Source organism: Centrocercus urophasianus, unplaced genomic scaffold (assembly GCF_019232065.1).
Source record: "Centrocercus urophasianus isolate 14NV4802_14NV808 unplaced genomic scaffold, USGS_Curo_1.0 seq_18, whole genome shotgun sequence".
Taxonomy (NCBI): Eukaryota; Metazoa; Chordata; class Aves; order Galliformes; family Phasianidae; genus Centrocercus; species Centrocercus urophasianus.
In genome coordinates this window covers 9,220,293-9,238,142 of record NW_024884733.1, presented here as the reverse complement: position 1 = coordinate 9,238,142, position 17,850 = coordinate 9,220,293, and the positions used below count along the sequence as shown (strand labels likewise).

At 36.3% G+C, this 17,850-nt stretch overlaps 1 protein-coding gene across 5 annotated transcripts in view; it reads right to left on the bottom strand.

Annotated features, from left to right (window-relative positions):
- The window catches only part of CAMSAP2 (calmodulin regulated spectrin associated protein family member 2), a 72,239-nt gene that overhangs the window by 11,597 nt on the left and 42,792 nt on the right, over positions 1–17,850 (bottom strand). For all 5 annotated transcript variants that reach the window (XM_042819236.1, XM_042819237.1, XM_042819238.1 and 2 more), the window contains 5 exons: positions 13,624–13,765; positions 10,398–10,537; positions 4,504–4,597; positions 3,315–3,408; positions 690–760 (listed from right to left, as the gene is read on the bottom strand). In XM_042819236.1, the coding sequence (XP_042675170.1) occupies positions 690–760; positions 3,315–3,408; positions 4,504–4,597; positions 10,398–10,537; positions 13,624–13,765 (541 nt within the window). The remainder of the gene's footprint in view (positions 1–689; positions 761–3,314; positions 3,409–4,503; positions 4,598–10,397; positions 10,538–13,623; positions 13,766–17,850) is intronic.

Genomic DNA, 17,850 nt, shown 5'->3' with positions numbered 1-17,850 from the left:
TAAATCATTAACATGATTTTTCATAGCAGTTACTTTTTGTTGCTTTAACAAATTAATTTGCTTCACTACTTACATCACTGCAACAGCAGAAATTTGTTTTCAGAACACAACTTGAGCAATAAAGTTCATTAATTTCACCCTGTATATATATGCTACTCCTTAGACAACAACTTATTATTGAGTAAAATGCAGAGAACCATAGAAGCGTTTGAGTTGGAAGGGACATTTAAAGGTCATCTACTTCAACTCCCCTGCAACAAACAGGGACACCTGCAGTTCTATCAGTCTAGCTCCATCGGTCAAGGTCATGCCTGACCTTGAATTCTCTAGGCTTGGGGCATCCACCACACCTTTCTGGGCAGCTGCAGCATCACAGAAAAGGACTTGTCCCTGGTGAAACTAGTAGTACTACAAGTACTACTACAATATACTAAAAATAATTGTTGTAAGCCGTATTTCACATAATGAAAAATGAGTTCAAATAAAAAACGCAAGTGGTACAAGCACAAACTTACCCATTTGTATATTTTACAAATTACAGAACTCATTTCACCAGCCTTTCATGTAAGACTCTCTCAGCAACAACTGGCATGAATGAAGTTGGAAGAAATTTACATAAGGTCACAATTAACTCAGAACGATTCAGAATCTTGTCTCATTATTCCTTAAAGCCAATTGTAAAATGTTACCTGGGACAGATGAATAAGGCTGCTGGGGTGTATGCAGTTGGTGAGATGGTGCATAACTTGGACTTTCCAATCTATAAAGCAAGAAACATTAAATTATAAGCAATACATCAAAAGCCACGTTATAAAAGTACAGCAAGACTTTATGTCCTTTGCCAACAAAAGATTTATTTTTTCAGACAAGGGAGAAAGTAAGGTGTAATTCTTCTCTTGAAGTATTAGAAGCTTCATTATTCTTGAATAATAATTCTATAAGCTTCTAATTCTTAAAGCAAATTAGAAGCAGCATGCTACATTATTACCTCTAACTAGACTCAACGTAGATAGACACAAAATCAAAAAAGCTCTTTCTCTTATTGAAAATGCCACAGAGCAGTGCTGGTTTTGTTCACGTGCACATCTCCTCACAATATTTCAAGTCATTGTTAGGAAGGTCTCATTTTTAGGCTTGATTTTAGCAACAAAAAAAACGAGTGATTGCAGCTAATACCACAGTTTTACACACAACTCTCTTTCCTGTTGCTTAATCTGACATTTTTGTGTTTCAACTGCAGTATGTGCAAGGTGTGGACAGACATAGTAAGAGCAGTAATAATACTAATCACTAGAACAGTAGTTCAAAGCTTCTCTCCATTTCTACTTAAAGAGATTTTTTTTTTTTTTTTGGTTCACAGACAAGGTTTGCAATGGAGTAGCTGTTTTAATCCAGAACAGGCTTTCATACATAATGCAGTGATTTGAACCAGGTGCCTCTTCAGTACCAAACACAGACATGCATGAAGATATATGCTTTTGTATGTAAAACGTGTAAAGAAGTCAGACTTCAAAACATGACGGATAAAAACCTTTCATGTTCTGAATTTCGTTCACTGATTAAAAGTAGACTCCCAAACTCTCTTTTCTCTAATTAACTTCCAAGACCTTTGCCTAGTGCTTTTATAGTTTATGTACAGCATGCTTTAGAAATGCTTCTAAAGAATATTTGTGGGGAGGATGTTCATGTCAATTTAAGGAAAATACTGTTAGTTTATAGTATACAACACCATCTTCTGTAAGTATACATTAAAACTGCTCAAAAGACTTCCTCATTAATGCATGACCTTTGGTGTTAATAACAATGCACAAGCTAAACACATCAATTTTAAATGGCATTTGAGATTTCCGTGAAAGCTTTTAAATCAATATTTCCTAAATTATCTTAATACATATGCATTTAACCTAGCAGCATCTGATAATTTGTTTTACCAAGAGAAAATCTACATGCTTCATTTTCTCTCAGGAAAAGACTGATTTTGGCACTAAGACTGTGGTTCCATGGCAACTCAGACACTGTAACTGCTTGCTGCCACAGTCCCATTCCTCTGTGCTGCTCTGGCTCTGCACTGGAGTCTGCTCTGAATCATTGCTGTAATTCAGCCAGCAGAAAAACATTTACTTTCTCTGACTGGGTTACTTTTTTTTTTTTTTTTTCTCCTGTCATTGTGTACTGAGGTGACTGTCATACAGAAAAGCAGGCAGGAATGCCCACTTGGAACGAGAATGAAAGCCAACACATCCTGCAGTCAGAGCAATCTTGGCTGATGGCAAACTGCAGCCTACACATTAGATTTCTAGCATTTGAAATAACTCCTGAGGCCTCTTCTTCATCTCTCAATGCTGTCAAGTACCACCAAGTTGTATAAAGTACATCAGTCTACGAATAAAGATATAGCTCTTTCTGCTACTTACAGATTGCTCTCATAATACTCCAGGACAAACCATGTCCATCACTTTTAGAGAAACTAAACAAGTGCTGCAATGAGACTGCAGAATACGCTATCCACTGCCAGCCATACAGACTTCACAATTTTTACTGAACATGTCTGGGAAAAATAAGCCATGTTACAAAACAGAATGGTGGCAACTTACAGACTTGATAGTTAAATTTGGAACAGTACCAGTTTGTTTATGAATTGAATTTAGATGCGTAACTTAAAGCTTTCAATAAATCCCTCTTCAATTTAGAAGTCAAAATCATTGGCACAGACAAAATGCACATATTTTTTTAGATGAAAAAGATACTTGGTTACTGACAATTTGTCAGAGTAGGGATATGTTCTGCAGAAAAAAAGGATAGAACAAAGGGCTAAGTACTTCACTGGACTGCTTGCAGTAGCTTTTCATGGTGTCAACTGGCCTCAGGAACCCCTCTGTTCCAAAAAGTATACTCAAAACGACTGCTTTTTTTTCTCCTGGCATAGAAATTTCATTTGCACTAAAATAACTTCATTGTCTGCACGGGAAACACATGAGATACATACAGTAGAACAATTCAGAATCATGCCATTTTATGATTGTAAGAAATTGTATTCCCTAATGCAAAGGCAGTATAAATGCCTAAATAAAAAACAACTACCAACAAGGGCTGCCAAGGAAGAATTTTCTGAATATTCAACTAAAATGCTAATTTTGTCCCTTCTGTGTCAGTTTAGAAGCAATCAGTAGAACTTCGGCCCTCATTTTATAAATATAATGCAACGCTACCTCCCATTCACTCGGTTCAGATCAGATCACTGAAAGGCTTCCTTTACTCTGTCAAGAGAATGATTAAAAGACTGTGAAAGGGTACTACTGACACTCTGGCTTTACCTGGCTACAAAGTCAGAACCACATGGGCCATCCATGTAATTTCTTCTGTTAGCATTCAAACTGTGAGCAGAAGCTGCATCTTTCACAGGTTCAGCTGCCAAAAAGAACAAAGCTCAAGTTACCATAGTTTAGTACTCAATTAACATCCAGAGCAGAAAAGATTTCTGAAATAAACTCAAGTAATTATTTCCAAAGATTTAAAAAACGTTCAGAGGTTTCATTATATAGACTAAAAAAAGCAATCACTTCCTTTCAGGTTTACCTTTTCCACAGTTTTCATATTGGCACTGATTAAGACAATGAAAAACAGACCAGAAAAGGCAAAGGAAGAAATAAAAAAAAAAAAAGAGGAGTCACACCATTATTATTATTTTTAAATGAAAAATGAAAATATTTCTTTTTTATATATTTTTAAATATTCTTAAGTAGATGGTTTTCTGTTAAAAACAAAACCAAAAACTTTTTCCCCCAAAAAATTAGACTGACTTTCCATTTAGGAAACAGTATTTTGGCCACAACTTACATTAGTTAGCAATATTAAACAAACTTATATCTTTAAGTACTATAAATCATACAAACCAGCAGACAAAAAAAGGTGTTCAAATCACACAAAAGAATTCACTTTCCAGCTCTTGGAGAGACAATCATACTAGTATTATATGAACGTCTAAATTACCAAGACCTCTATGTTTACTATCTCAAGATTTACTCGAGAACTGATTTTTTAAATCTGTAAGTTTACCAACAAAAAACTGTGCTGTGCATCCAGGTGCAAAATGCAAGGTTAAAGTTAACTGTTTATCTGCTCTCTCCAGATTTCTGTTTCTTTCAGTAACTCTTCCTCAGCCATACAATTTTTCAGGCTAAATTCTGATCTTGGCTCCCTATTCTGCATATAATCTCTGCAAGGGGATTATGGATTCTAGGCTTATTTAGGTCAGGAAAATTTACAAATGATTGTACCACTATAATTCAAATGAGGCTTTTGTAGTAAACAACAAAATCTAATTATGATTTATGAGATGAGATGAAGATTAGCATGAGGAAAGAGTATTTTGCTCCTTTAAAGGGGTGGTGCAAAGCCAAATCCTGTTAACTGAGATATTCACAGCGTTTGGGAATGCCACAGTTATCTGAACTCATACATATTAAAAACACGCATATCAAAACCAATCCTTCATGTAATTACCTTGGGGATGCACAACAACACGAGGCTGTACAAACGATGGCTTCACCACTTCAAACCACCAGAACAGCTCTGCCATGAACACCAGGTAGTTGCTCTACAGGACAAAGAACCCGAGAAACGTATGTTAATACCTAACCCTTAACTGCAAGCAAAGGGAACAAACAGCATTTGGGATATATCTCTGTTTCCAGCTTACATTCACATCGCTATTGCTTCCTTCAAAAAATGCAGTGAGTAACAGTGATCTGTAGTACCATCTATCTAACACCCATACTTGACCAGATCGTAACAGTATGGGTCAAAGTGTTTCATGATGAGCATACACTCAGGACCAATGTCCTGCAGGCAGGGCAGGGAGGCACAGGATGTGTGGAAAAGGATGCCTGTCAAATAGGTTAGCCATTTCCACACATTAAAAAAAAAAGAAAAAAAGTAGAGAAAAGCCCCGAGAAAGTAAAAACAACAGTACAGGACTTTTAGTTTTTCAGTGAAAATTGTCTCTGGTTGGCACAGGCATACACAACTGTAAGGTCTGTAAACTTTCTGTTGTCGATCACCCAGCTAGTGGTTTTTTTTTTATTATTATTATTTATTTTTTAAGTAGAAAGAAACCTTGAGTTTTGAACTGCAAGCAAACACCTGACAAAAATACTAAATGCAATATCAATTTACTACAGAAATTACACACATTAGGCATAAGGATATATTTATCAAATAAACTAAAAACTAAGACAGAAAGGTTTAATAATAAATGAGATGATCTCAATTCTGCATCAGCAAGTCTCAAAACGTAATTTAAAATATCTATTTGATAATTTTGATTCAGATTTATTTTTCCTGGACACTGCTAATGCAGATAAGCCTCCACTTCAGAGAAGGGATGCTCTTAGAATGAAAGCTGTTCATGTAGTTTAGTAGACAGTGAAGGGATCAGCCAGATGTTGCCACAGTTATTAAAGACAAGCTATGAACAGACCAGGAAAAACACTGTATCGGATTGTTCAGCCAGACAGAAAAGGAATGAGGAAAGATGCACAGCAAAACCTTTTCTGTAGCATTCTGTTACAATTAGAAAAAAATACACATAAACAGAAAAATGGTATCTACTTTTCAGACACAATATGATCTTTAAGGTTAAGATTCCTATGCCATCTATTAATACTTTCAGCCTTCCTTCCCCTCAAACTTGTACATTTTTAAGTTGAAATAATTTTTACTATGAAAGTAATTATAAAATGTCCTAATCATAGCTGTGTTCCCATCTCAAGTAGTACTGTATTTAAATACAGTAATTCCTATTTTTATGTGGAGATGCTGCATTGAATAGCGTGGCTGTTCTATGAAGGGCTTAGATAGTTCTTCTGAAAATATTTTCTATGCAGTCCTGAGCTGCTGAAATAAAGCTTGTTTTTCCATAACCCAAAGCAGTACTTACCAAAGAAAAAGTGTTGGCTGTGCAGCTCAATTAGAACTCAGGCTACATTAATGTTTTGTGATGAAATATCACGATGGAAACTGCGTTTTTCCTCATGTTATTTGTAGTCAGAAAAGTACGTTAATCATTATCCAAGGGGAAGACCAATGATCAGCAGCTTACTTTTTATTTTTATTTTGGGGGGGGGGGGGGGGGAGGAGGGAAGAAACTAATTGTGGGCCTATGGTAACATTGCTAGTCCACGCTGCAAGGAACGCAGATATTATTTCCACTGATTTTGCGTTGATCTTGCCAAGCTAAGTTTTAATACCTTGTTACATGGTTACTACATGTGCATACACACAATATTCAGAAACATAACAGTATTTCAGTAGTTTAAAAAAAAAAAAAAAACAGTCCATAATTAAGCTCTGAGCACAGGCTGAAAATACTGCTCAGCAGATGGCAGACTTGCAACTTCACATACGCTACAACAATCTGATATAATTTACTCAGTTTTATATTTCGCCTTGTCCGCAGACTGTTCATTAGTTGCATGTAGTAAGATGTATTAGTGGCTGCATTTTTGCTACTGTATCTTCTGCTACTGGAAGATCTTTTGAAAAAGATCCCCCATTTTTAATATAAGGTCTCAAGTCAATACTTGCTTCTGCATCAAAGGAAGACATAAACCAGCTTGTTTTATGAAAATGTACATTTAAAGATAAACTTTCTCTTGCATATCTCTATTCTCAACATACATCATGGAAATTACAGAAAACAGAAATAGCACGTCTAGTCTTGCCACTTAAATTAAGCTACATCCCTTGTAATATTCATAGGTTTTAGATATGCACATTTGGAGAACAATCACAAGTTGGTATATACAAACCACACTAATGGCTTACAATCAGATTAGAACCCAATAAATTTGATTGGAAAAGCAGCCATAGAAGCATTAGGACCCTCTACAGGTTAACAAATGCCGCAACAATTCAAGGTGAAGATTCCAGTGTTATTCCAAATCAGAACAAAAAAGCAGGACAACCAGCCAACTAACATCAGTGAAATAAAACCCCAGTGCTCCCCTTCAAATAATGACTGAGGAGTGTTAGGCACCTCCTGGGAGGAAAATCCCTTTAATTATTCACTGCTTGAACCTTCATTTTCACTCCTGATCTCCACTCCTTTTAAACCAGCCAGATAGGAAGGCAGTCCCTGTGCTTCCCCCTCCATTCATTCCCAAGTGCCTCACCAAGCACAGCCAGCTGCTCTTCTGAGTCCTTACAGAGTCCAGATGCACATTTATATGGGCTTACACGGGCCAGCAGGCCTGATCTGCACTGTTACCTTGAGATAAGAGGGAAAGCTGCACTGCACTACTGGATGAAGCCCAGTCCTTAATTTCTGGGATTAACCTATGCAATATATACACAACCATCATTTTTTACATCACAGAGGAGGCAGTGCTCATTATAACTTCTACTCATGTTGTTAGCAAAGTCACCAACTACTTTACATAGGAAAGTGCATGTATTCAGAACTGCTCAGATGCAATACATTTTAATGATAAAACAAATATTTAGATGGTTTGTTCTGCTCAATTCAGCAGATTCTTTCCAAAGGAAAAAAAAAAAAAAAGAAGCTCTGGGACCATGCTCTCCACTTGGCTTACCATGCAAAAGTTTGTTTTGTCAGCTCTTATTAGTATCCAATTGCAAAATAAGGTACCCATGTGCTTAATTCAGATTCTAAATAGCTCAGACTGGCCCACACTCAGGTCAGAGTAATGTCCTTCTCAGATGAGAGGCAGTAACCATGTCTCACAATTGTTTCATTCAGAGACCTTTCATTCACCTGAATAAAAAGCACTCTGTGGAAGTTTGGATGAATAATTTCTTAGTTATCAGAAAACAGCAGCCAAATATAGGAAGCAGACGTGGTAAGCAACAGCACATGAAAGTCTCCCAAGAACCCAGTGCTGCAGATGCTCGTGGCCCTGAATCTGTGAGAACTCAGAATAGGAGAAGCTGGACAGGATGATGAGCAACCCCAACAACAGATTGTATAACCCTAACCACACTAAGAGAGCAGTAACTGCCCTGTGCAGACCAACTACACAGATTCATTCCATGTCCCTGTACACTCACACAGTGAGAAAGGTGGCTTCTTGACAAACACTCTGGACACCTTCCAAAAAGCCACTAGTGGGCTATCGTGATCCCTACACCTGGGAGGGCGCTGTGTTGGCTTCCCAAGCATTGTTCCAACTCAATGAAAATAACTGAGTGAGCGTGCAAGCGTTAGTTCTGTGTGCAAATGAATGCATTATGTGAATAGCTGTCTGCTATTGATGGATTTCTTCTATTAGTAATATCAGTTTAATTAGCAGAAGGTGTTCTTGTACTGTGATGCATCTCACACTGACTCAATCAAAGTGTGTATGGTATGCACTTTGTGCTTGACCACTTAGCATGAAGTCAGGATACCTAGTGTAATTTCTAGGGCCAGCACTGTCATACCAATAAGTCAACTTAATTTTTTTCTTGAAGCTTTTTCCAGCATCGGTGTTTTGATTCTTTTTTTGTTATTTCTGGCACCATTAAGAGTGAAACAGCTTTTTTACACAAAAAGCATCATAGTGCCACCTACTGAACAGTATGAGTCCCCCTGAATATAAAGAGAAATTGTTGTTGACACCTGAAAGCATGATGCTAAAAATCCTAAAACTAATGTATATAAATTTTGTAGACCAGTTTAATTCCATGCATAATATTTAAAATACATGTTTGCGATACAAGTTTTTTCTGAGTAACAATGAAATTATTTGGGCAATATATACATTACTTAAAACCCCCTCTATTCAGATGCATTGGAAAACTTAGAAAGAGCTCCTTTAACTGTGCATTTATTGAAAGTAAATTATTCTTAACACTGGAAAAACGGAATTTATAGCACCAGCCAAAGTTTCCACATCAAGGTTTAAAAGAAAAACTTGGCAGTCTAACTGTAGAATTTACATCTAAGTCAGTATCCACACCACAGCAACATGGTCACAAAAGGCCCCTTCTCAGTTGTAGAACTGCTCTAAAATCATTTAAAGAGTTCTAAACTCCCTTTTAAACACCGTTCAGAAACTGCAAAATTATCGAGCCTGTAGCGTTTCAGAAGTGTTAAAGATGATGTACTGGGATATTGACAAAGTATTTAAACTAAGCTTCTTACTTTATATCGGCTTGTGATATAATTCAAACCTGCGTGTGTGTCTTTAGGACCACATGGGAAACCACAGACAAGAGGCTGCAATATAACAGACTTACTACAAGTATGTAGGTAAACTGCTTTATATGAAACTTAAAAACACCAAAAGCTGATTGAAAGCAGTCACTAGACAGCTTTGCATTTACAAAATAAAACAGCAATGGCTAAGTAGTCTAGACTTTGAGGGGCTGGTCCTGCTGCCCTTACTCATCCTGGCAGCTTATTGCTTATTTGAAAAGGATTGGGTTCAGCCCTACAGGAGACAACAAAGCTGTCTGTATTCAGGTTCTGGCCTCTGTGACTCAGCTTGGAAGAGTGCAGTAAAAAAATCATAAAAAGCAGTGAAATGACCCAGATATTTAGAAACCAATTACAGGCCATCTGCAATGGATATGCTGACTCCATAACAATATTTCATTCCCTAAAGGCAGGCCAACAAGAATCTTAAGCAAATAAAGAGCATTTACATAGGAAAAAAATCTTAGAAAAACACAATAATGAAGAACTGAAGTTACAATTAGACAAGAAATAAATCAGTTACTCTGACTTTCCACACTGTTTAAAAACAATAGGATAACCAAGTGATTTTACCCTTGTGAAAAGATTAGAATCTTAGGATGACAAAAAGTCTTTGTTTGTTAAAAAAAATAAAAATAAAACAGAACAAACAAACGGTGTTTGGTCCTGTGTCCCTGCTGATTCTTTTTAGCAAAATTAACTTGGGAGAACAAAACCTGAAAAAAAAAAATTATTAGTATACAGAACAGAACACATTTACCAAAGCAAAAAAATCTTTAAGGTTCAAAACCCATGAAATTACTGTAGACACAAATGAGTAATGACAATGAGCAATAATTCAATGAACAATAACTCAAAATTCTGTGCTTTTGTGTCTTAAAAATTAAAACTAATGCAGACTGCTATTTCACATTTTAACCAACAGTAAGAAAGAAGGTAAAGCATGAAATTATTTTGCACAAAATCAAAGTTTGTGTAAATGTATTCTTTTAAAAATAGCTTAAAATTAGTATAACAACATAGCTGCCAAAAGAAAGAAGTTTTACATCCTGCTGAAATCTACTGCTTGTTGTACCTCAAAAGATGCAACATGCTCTTCCACTCAGCCATACAGCAGCAGATCAAAAGGCTTGATGATACTACTAGAAAAAACAGCTTAAGTGTTAGGCTTACATTTTCTAAGTGTTTTTTTATTTTTTACCTTTACTGAAGAAGCTGCATAGAGCATATCTTCAAGACTGAAATGGCAACACTGGTTAAGGTATTCCTGACAAAATTCTTGAATCAGCTGTAGGTTATACAGGCTGTCAGCCAAAGACATTGTCTCTTTCAAACAGATATCTATAAAAGAAGAATAGAAGTGAAGATTACATATAGTTCCTGATCTGCAGTAAGAGCTTTTGTTTTTGCTGGATTCCTGGAGCATTTTGGATAAATCCAAATTTGACTTTTTCTTTTCTGCATAAGGAGATTTATTTTTCTATTTCAGAAACTTAAGAAATGACAGCACTATATTATACCTTAATATAGCTTTGTATCTTTAGAAAAATATCTAAACTTTTTTTAACTGTTGACAAGTTTATTTTTTCTTGCTTTGACTTCTATGAAATGTAAATTATTCTTAATCTCCTGCTATTTTCATATAATAAAAACTCAATATTTAACCACTAAAAAAGCCATTTCTTTGTTTAGATTTTCTATGCAGGAGTGCATGCTTTTTCCCAAAGCTGTTCTCATATATAGAGTACACTTTCATGCCACTAACTCTGAATTTCCCCATAAATGCAGCATCACTTTAGTCTTATATATTTGCTATTGTGGACTCCCATGTTTGATGCAAATCTTTACAAAGATCAGAAGCCTCTGATTCATGAATTACCATCCTATGTTTCAATGTGCCACTTTACAACAAAGCATTGGTAGCAGTGAACAGAACCACACAGCTACGCAGTACGCTTTAAGTACCTCACGCCCAGCTAACTGCCTGGTTCTGTGTTTTTACAGGTACTTGAAAATAAACAACAAAAAGAGCCATTGTAAAAAAACAAAACTGAAGAAAATAAAAGAAAGTAAATATACGTCCAGAGCATACGCTGTTGTTTTCTCTCCTCCCCCACCCCCAAAGCGGCAGTGGATGACAGAGCTTGAGGTAACAGCTTTCAAGTGCATAGGCTTCAAGTTGCCTTTGGATAAAGAACTGCTTGGATGCTAGCAGGATAAGGCATCCCATCCTAAAGGGCTAAAAAACGTTCCATCACCCCAATCAATCCCCTGTATAATACTGATGGAAATAACATTTGGCTAAACTGATCAAAATGAGATTAAGCTCAGCAGCGCAACATTTCAAACTGATGCATTTATTCTAATAGAATTCTAACATGATTCAGTATCTGAAATTGATACAGAGAAGGAAGGTATCACGTATTAACTCATGTAAAGATGGTCTGTGATATTTCAGCATCACGCAGCTATGAAAAAAGCAAATGATGCTAGAATGCATCAGCAAATGTGTTTCTAGTACCGACAAGGAAGTCTTGGTACAAGGCAGTAACAAGATGCCAGCCTGGTTTTCTGTGTGCAGTTATAACCATCCACATTCAAAGATGATGAACAAAAAGTAGACTGGTTGCAAAAAAAATTATTGAAGATAATAACAAGAATGGAAATCCACTTCGTAAGGTGAGACTGAAAAGGCTGGATTTGGTAGCCTGAGCAAAACAGCAGAAAGAAAACATACTGGAGCAGAAGAAATCAGATTAGAGAAAGCTATTCAAGTTAAGAGCACTGCTGAAGAACAAAAATGCATGAAGACAAGCTACAAGCATATTTCAGTAGGAAACAAAAATAGTACTTAAAATCATGGAAGTGAGGCTCTGCAACAGTCTGAACAGAAGTACTGATTTTAAAAAGCTAGACAGTTTTAAGATAGAACATAAGCCATGAAAGGAATCATATAATTTTAAGCAATAGCCAATCTTTTGTCTCACAGACACAGTTTTAAATTCCTATAAGGAAACCCAGATTTTGAAGTCAAATTAACAAGGAAGCATTTATTTTAGAGCTGTGTAGTCTGGATTCATATTTTTCTCCTTGTTATTGGTGCATTTTTAAGCACTTCTGCATATGCACCTTCCTCATCTGCCTTCCTCATTTCCAATAGAGAATAAAATCTTAGTGAAGCTTTACATATATCAGATGTAGTACTATCTGAAGACAGAGAAGACTGGAGCAGTCTCTTACAGTGTTTCTATTTGCTTAGAGTATCTTCAAATTTATTTCTGACACAATGGCACACATTTTTATGTCTTTAGGGCAAGACACCTAATGAACGTAAAAGTGAAAGTTGAAAGATGACAAGTCTTGTATTTCAATGTGCTAAAAGACACATGCTGAAGGAATTTGTTGTTAATGCCATCCTGAAATAGTATAAAAGATCCTTCGGAAAGTCTATGTTACAGTCATACTAAAACCAGCATGTTACTCAGTTTAAACACAACCCAAATACTAACTTCTCTCCAATCATACAGAATTGTAAATACTTGGCTGCAACGCTTATATAAACTTAAAGCTTATTTTCAAAAATTCATGAGCCAAAGAACGATGAATGTATGCATCTTAGTGTCTTTAATCTTCAAAGCCTACTGGGCTGGAAGCTTCCTATAAAGCTGTTGTGCATATGAATTCCATATTCCAGTACCTTTATATCCTTGTTCATATTCCTGGATTTCTTAGGAAGAGGATATATACAAGTGTTCCCACGACATCAAAGGTATCACGGACAGAACACAGGCTGAAAATGATGGGTGTTAGCTGCCAAGACATTTCACAGCTGCAAGACGCTCTCAATTGCCAAGAGGAAGATACGACTTGAACCAGGCCACAGTACAAAGATAAAGTTGCTCATCATCAGATAATTGCCATTATAGAACAGCACGGCACTGGTATGTTCTACACCACATGCTCTTGTTTATCCACGATGTATACTTCACTCTCAGAGAAAAACCCTGAACACAAACCAACTATCATCTGCCATACAGAGCAGCTATGCAGTTTGTCTACTTTTCTGTGAAAGACAGAAGTGACCCTTCCCTGTTTTATATCTGTAACTGATTGGACACACAAGAAAGCACTTACGCAGCTTCAAGAATCACTGTTTTCCAAATAGTTGCAAATTTTTGTGGCGTTATCAGAGTCATATCTGCAATAACATGTTGCCATACACTTGCATCTGTGTGACACTGTAAGAGTAAATACTATGGAAGGACATAGTGGATCTTGTTATTTAAGTTTAAAAATACATAGATAAAACGTTAATACTGAATCCATCACTGTCACACTCAGACCGTGCCTCTGACACATCTTATTCAGCACCTTTCTTTATATTTATAAAAAATAAAGACATTTCAACTGAGACATGTTAGACATACCCTCGAGTTTAACAATATCTGGACAGTAGAAGTGGATCAGGGCTGCTAAAGCACAACCATCTGTACCATCTTTCAGCAAGTTTTCCACCAATGGAATGCAGGGCAGCTGCTTGAGCAATGTTTGCTCCTTCCTGTAACGGGCCTACAATACAGAATGAAGAGATTAAGAGACACAAAGGCTCTGAACACATGAATAAACAGATTTGTATTGCAGGTTTTACACTCAGTGAAAATACAGCATTAAATAAATAACTCAATATTCTCAGTTTCAGATTTCCTAGAACTTTTCACTTTATGCTTTGTTTTGAATGCCAGAAGTAATAGTTAAGAGGAAAGGAGCCTATATGACAGTATTGACACTTTCTTTCTAAACTACCAAATTTTTTTTTAAATTATCTCTGTGCAGCTAAATTAAATATCATACAACTCATTCAACATCTTGCATCCATTTCTATTCAACCAGAAGGGATCTGCATGTAAACACAAGACAGACCCCGATCTGCTGTGAAGATCATAGCTTCATTTTACCAGCAGTGCAAATGACGATGAAGTTAATGCACAAGAAGCTTTCCCAAAATCTCAATAACATAACCTACTTAACAGCAAGTTCTGAAACAAGGAAATCTGCATCAACTACGTTTCAATACTAGTAAGTTTCATTGTAAGCAGTTTGAAACATAAAGAAGCATTCATGGTCAAGTGTTAAGGCCAGGCAGCAGCCCAGTTAGAAAAAGGAGATATTTTGAAAAACAACTCAGTATACAAGGGGGTCATTAGTTTAGAATGCTAAGATAACATTTACCTGCAATTAATACATTCTTATGGTTTTCTTTTTGGGGCAGGATGAGGGGGAAAGGGAGACAGCTACCTTAACAAATGTTATCTATGACCTGAATTTCTTTTCAATATTTCTTGAGAAAACAAATGGAGATGAAAGATTGTAATTCGTTAATATTTACTATGCTTTATTTTTAAAACAGTACCAAATGATTACCTTCTCATTCATATCACACAACTAATCATAATGCCAAGAGTGTTTCTAAGTAAATTTCACAGAAATACACACATTAAGCTTGAAAGCAGCCTTGTAGGAATTTGGTGAAGCTTTTGAAGATGTCATTCCAGTGAAGAGAAGGCTCTGGGAGACCTCACTGAAGACACTGGTATTTAAAGGGACCTTATAAACAAAACAGAAGCCAACATTTTTCATGGTCCAGTAGTTACAAGACAAGGGGAACAGTTTTAAACCAAAAGAGAGTTAAACCACAACAGTTAGCAATTCTTCAGTGGCAAGGAACTGGAACAAACTGCCCAGAGAAACTGGGGATGCCCCATCCCTGGAGGCATTCAAGGCTAGGTTAGCCACTGGGCAGCCTCATCTGGTGGGTGGCAACCTTGCCCAGGGCAGGATGTTGGAATTAGATGATGTTTAAGGTCCCTTTAAACCCAAGCCATTCTAAGATTCTATCAAAGCTGAAGCTGCAAGATCCTGTCTGCTGCTCTCCACCTTTGAGTTGTACTGAAAGTCGCTGATGCGGCTGCATGATAAAACTTTTGCTCCACCAAAAACTCTTCTCCCCTTTGTTTTAAAGCAATTGAGCTGGCAGGGATGAAGGCTTTTTGGGTGGGGTGGGAACTGTCTCATCTAGCTTTGTTGGTAAAAAAAAGCCTGTAGAACCACAGACTAACCCTGAAGGCCGTGCTTATTGTCACTAGATCTCTGTTAAGGATGACAGGGAAGTTATCTGTAGTGAACATTAGTGTCTTCTAAAAGGCCAAGAAGCACAAATCTAGTAATACAAGATATCTGTTCTAGGAAAATTAAGGGCTTCCATTAAGCCCAGGAAACTTATACTTTAATAAATTAATATTAGTAATTGGTTAATTAACAAATGGTAACCAATTAAAAATGGAGAGTTTGTCTTCATCTTTGAAATGGACTGGTATTTGCATCAAATATTTTGCATGTTATGCTAAATATTCACTAACAGTAAATGAATTACTAACAATTCTTCTCATGTTAAACATGAGAAAACAGGCCAATCTGCCTGCACTGAAAGTTTCTTTTTTCATTCTCAGGCAATGCTATGATAAACTATGATTAAAAATCCTTTAAGCTTCAAATACAACATGAAAAGGTCTCTGCACTTTCCCTATGACTAAAACTGAATCAGTTAAATATTATGATTCAATTACGGAATAATGTTAGAAGACACAGGATAGATATGGACTCTAAAATTATGGCCCAAATAGTTCTGTAATATTTTATATATTCCTTTTAAGTGTCATCTTTTTAATGGAGTACTGAAAAATATTTTAAATTAATAATGCAATGGTCTTGCATAGTAAATTCTGTGAAAGCCTGTTGTCACTCCAAGGATGCCTCAAAGTAGCTTTATGAACAGTGCCTGGAAACTGTCAAATCATTAAAGTGAACCTAGAAAGAGGACTTAATTCACTGTAGAGTACACCAGGCACATCAGTTCAGGAAAATAAACAAATATAATCTGCCATGCTAGGTTCATTAAGGTATAACAGGCATAGTGTTTCAATTTAGCAGAAAAGATAAAAAATTATATCGAAAAACAGAAGACACTGGTAATTGCACTGCATTTTTACCTAACTTCCATTTGAAGAAACCCTTCTATTCAGTAGTAATCTTTGCTAGTAAATATGGATGCAATAATGCAAGAGACAAACAAACCTCTACATATATTAAAATGCTGTAGCGCTCATTAAAACATAAATGCTAATACGAATCTTGTTTCTGAGGTCCTATAGAAACCAGTCTGAATTGGCATCTGAGCTTATTCCTCTTGGACAAATCTCAGCGTAGTTAAGACACCGGCATATGAACAAGGTTAGCTAAAAACTAAATGCCCATCAGCTACTCTCAAGTGCCTGTGTGTATTCTGAGGTAATCATTAATAAGAGACACGGATGCCGTTATCTTCAGTGACGTGCTATAAATTCACTTCTCAGAGTAACTTTGCAGCTGCCGGCATGCTGAGGCCTATCCCACTACTGAACATCTGCACCATGTAAAGCGAAGAGATGAGACAAGTGGTTGAACTAACAGAACATTTGAGCCACTGCTTTCCTACTGTATTATCAGTAGCTCTAGAGTTTCAGTTATAATTGTACTCAAGTAACAGGCTCAAAGTAAATAACTCTAGTGCAAGTTGTTTATGGACAACAGGCAGGTGAATTTAGGTTACAGGTTTCAATTTTTAATCAAGTTAGTTTACTAAATTAACACTGTAGACAAAAGCAAAATAAAAACATTCTGAAACTACTGTGAAGTAGCCACTTCTTTGTATCAATAGAACAACATCAACAAAAACGTGCTTCATTTTCTGTAAAGCAGTAAAAAGCTTCTCCTTTTTTTTCTCCATTGTTCTCTCCATTTAATTCCAAAATTAAGTTAATGGATTATACTGTGGAGAGCAGAGTCTTTGTGTGTATAAATGTCACAATTGTAATTGAGAGCATTACATAGAAATTGCTGGTAGGACACAAATTATTAAGAACTTACATAATGATTAATTTACTGAAAAGTGTGCTTGAACCTTTTTACTCATTTTTTTAATACCACCACCAGGAACAACATGCCATCTCTGGTGCTGCCTACATGCAGCTGCCTTGTTATTTAATTCTCCTTGCAAACTAAGAGCAATATTGTACTAGTTACGATAACCAAGACCTGAGCAACCGCTAAATCAGTTATTTGATAATCCTCCCATTGAAGCCATAAGGATTAGTTCTCTGGAATTCAGACCAGAAATACGTAGTTCTGCATGTACCTAAACAACTGACTAGTTTATTCCCAAGCCAAACAGCACGTCTCTCCATGGAAAGATGTTGCAAATTGCAAAACCTGTTGTAGAATTAGTAATAAGAGTGTGTTTCAGGGGCAAGTTACTGTATGAGAACGATAACCCCACAGAAATGCAACAAAGGGAAAACAAAGTTTAATAGTATGCAGAACTAGTCACTTTCTGCTGCTGTTAATGAAATTATGGTCTTGTTATCAATAGATTGTTTTTGATTACTTTCTGTGGAAAGAGAACTATCTTAAATCAGTCAAAAAAATAAGGAATTCTAGACAAATGGTGAAATGATTGCACATTAAAATGTATCAGAAAGTTTCCGTTTCCATATACAGACAGCAATCAAAAATTATTTCTGCAAGGCTTTGTTTTGTTGTTTTCTTTAAGAGTCCATATC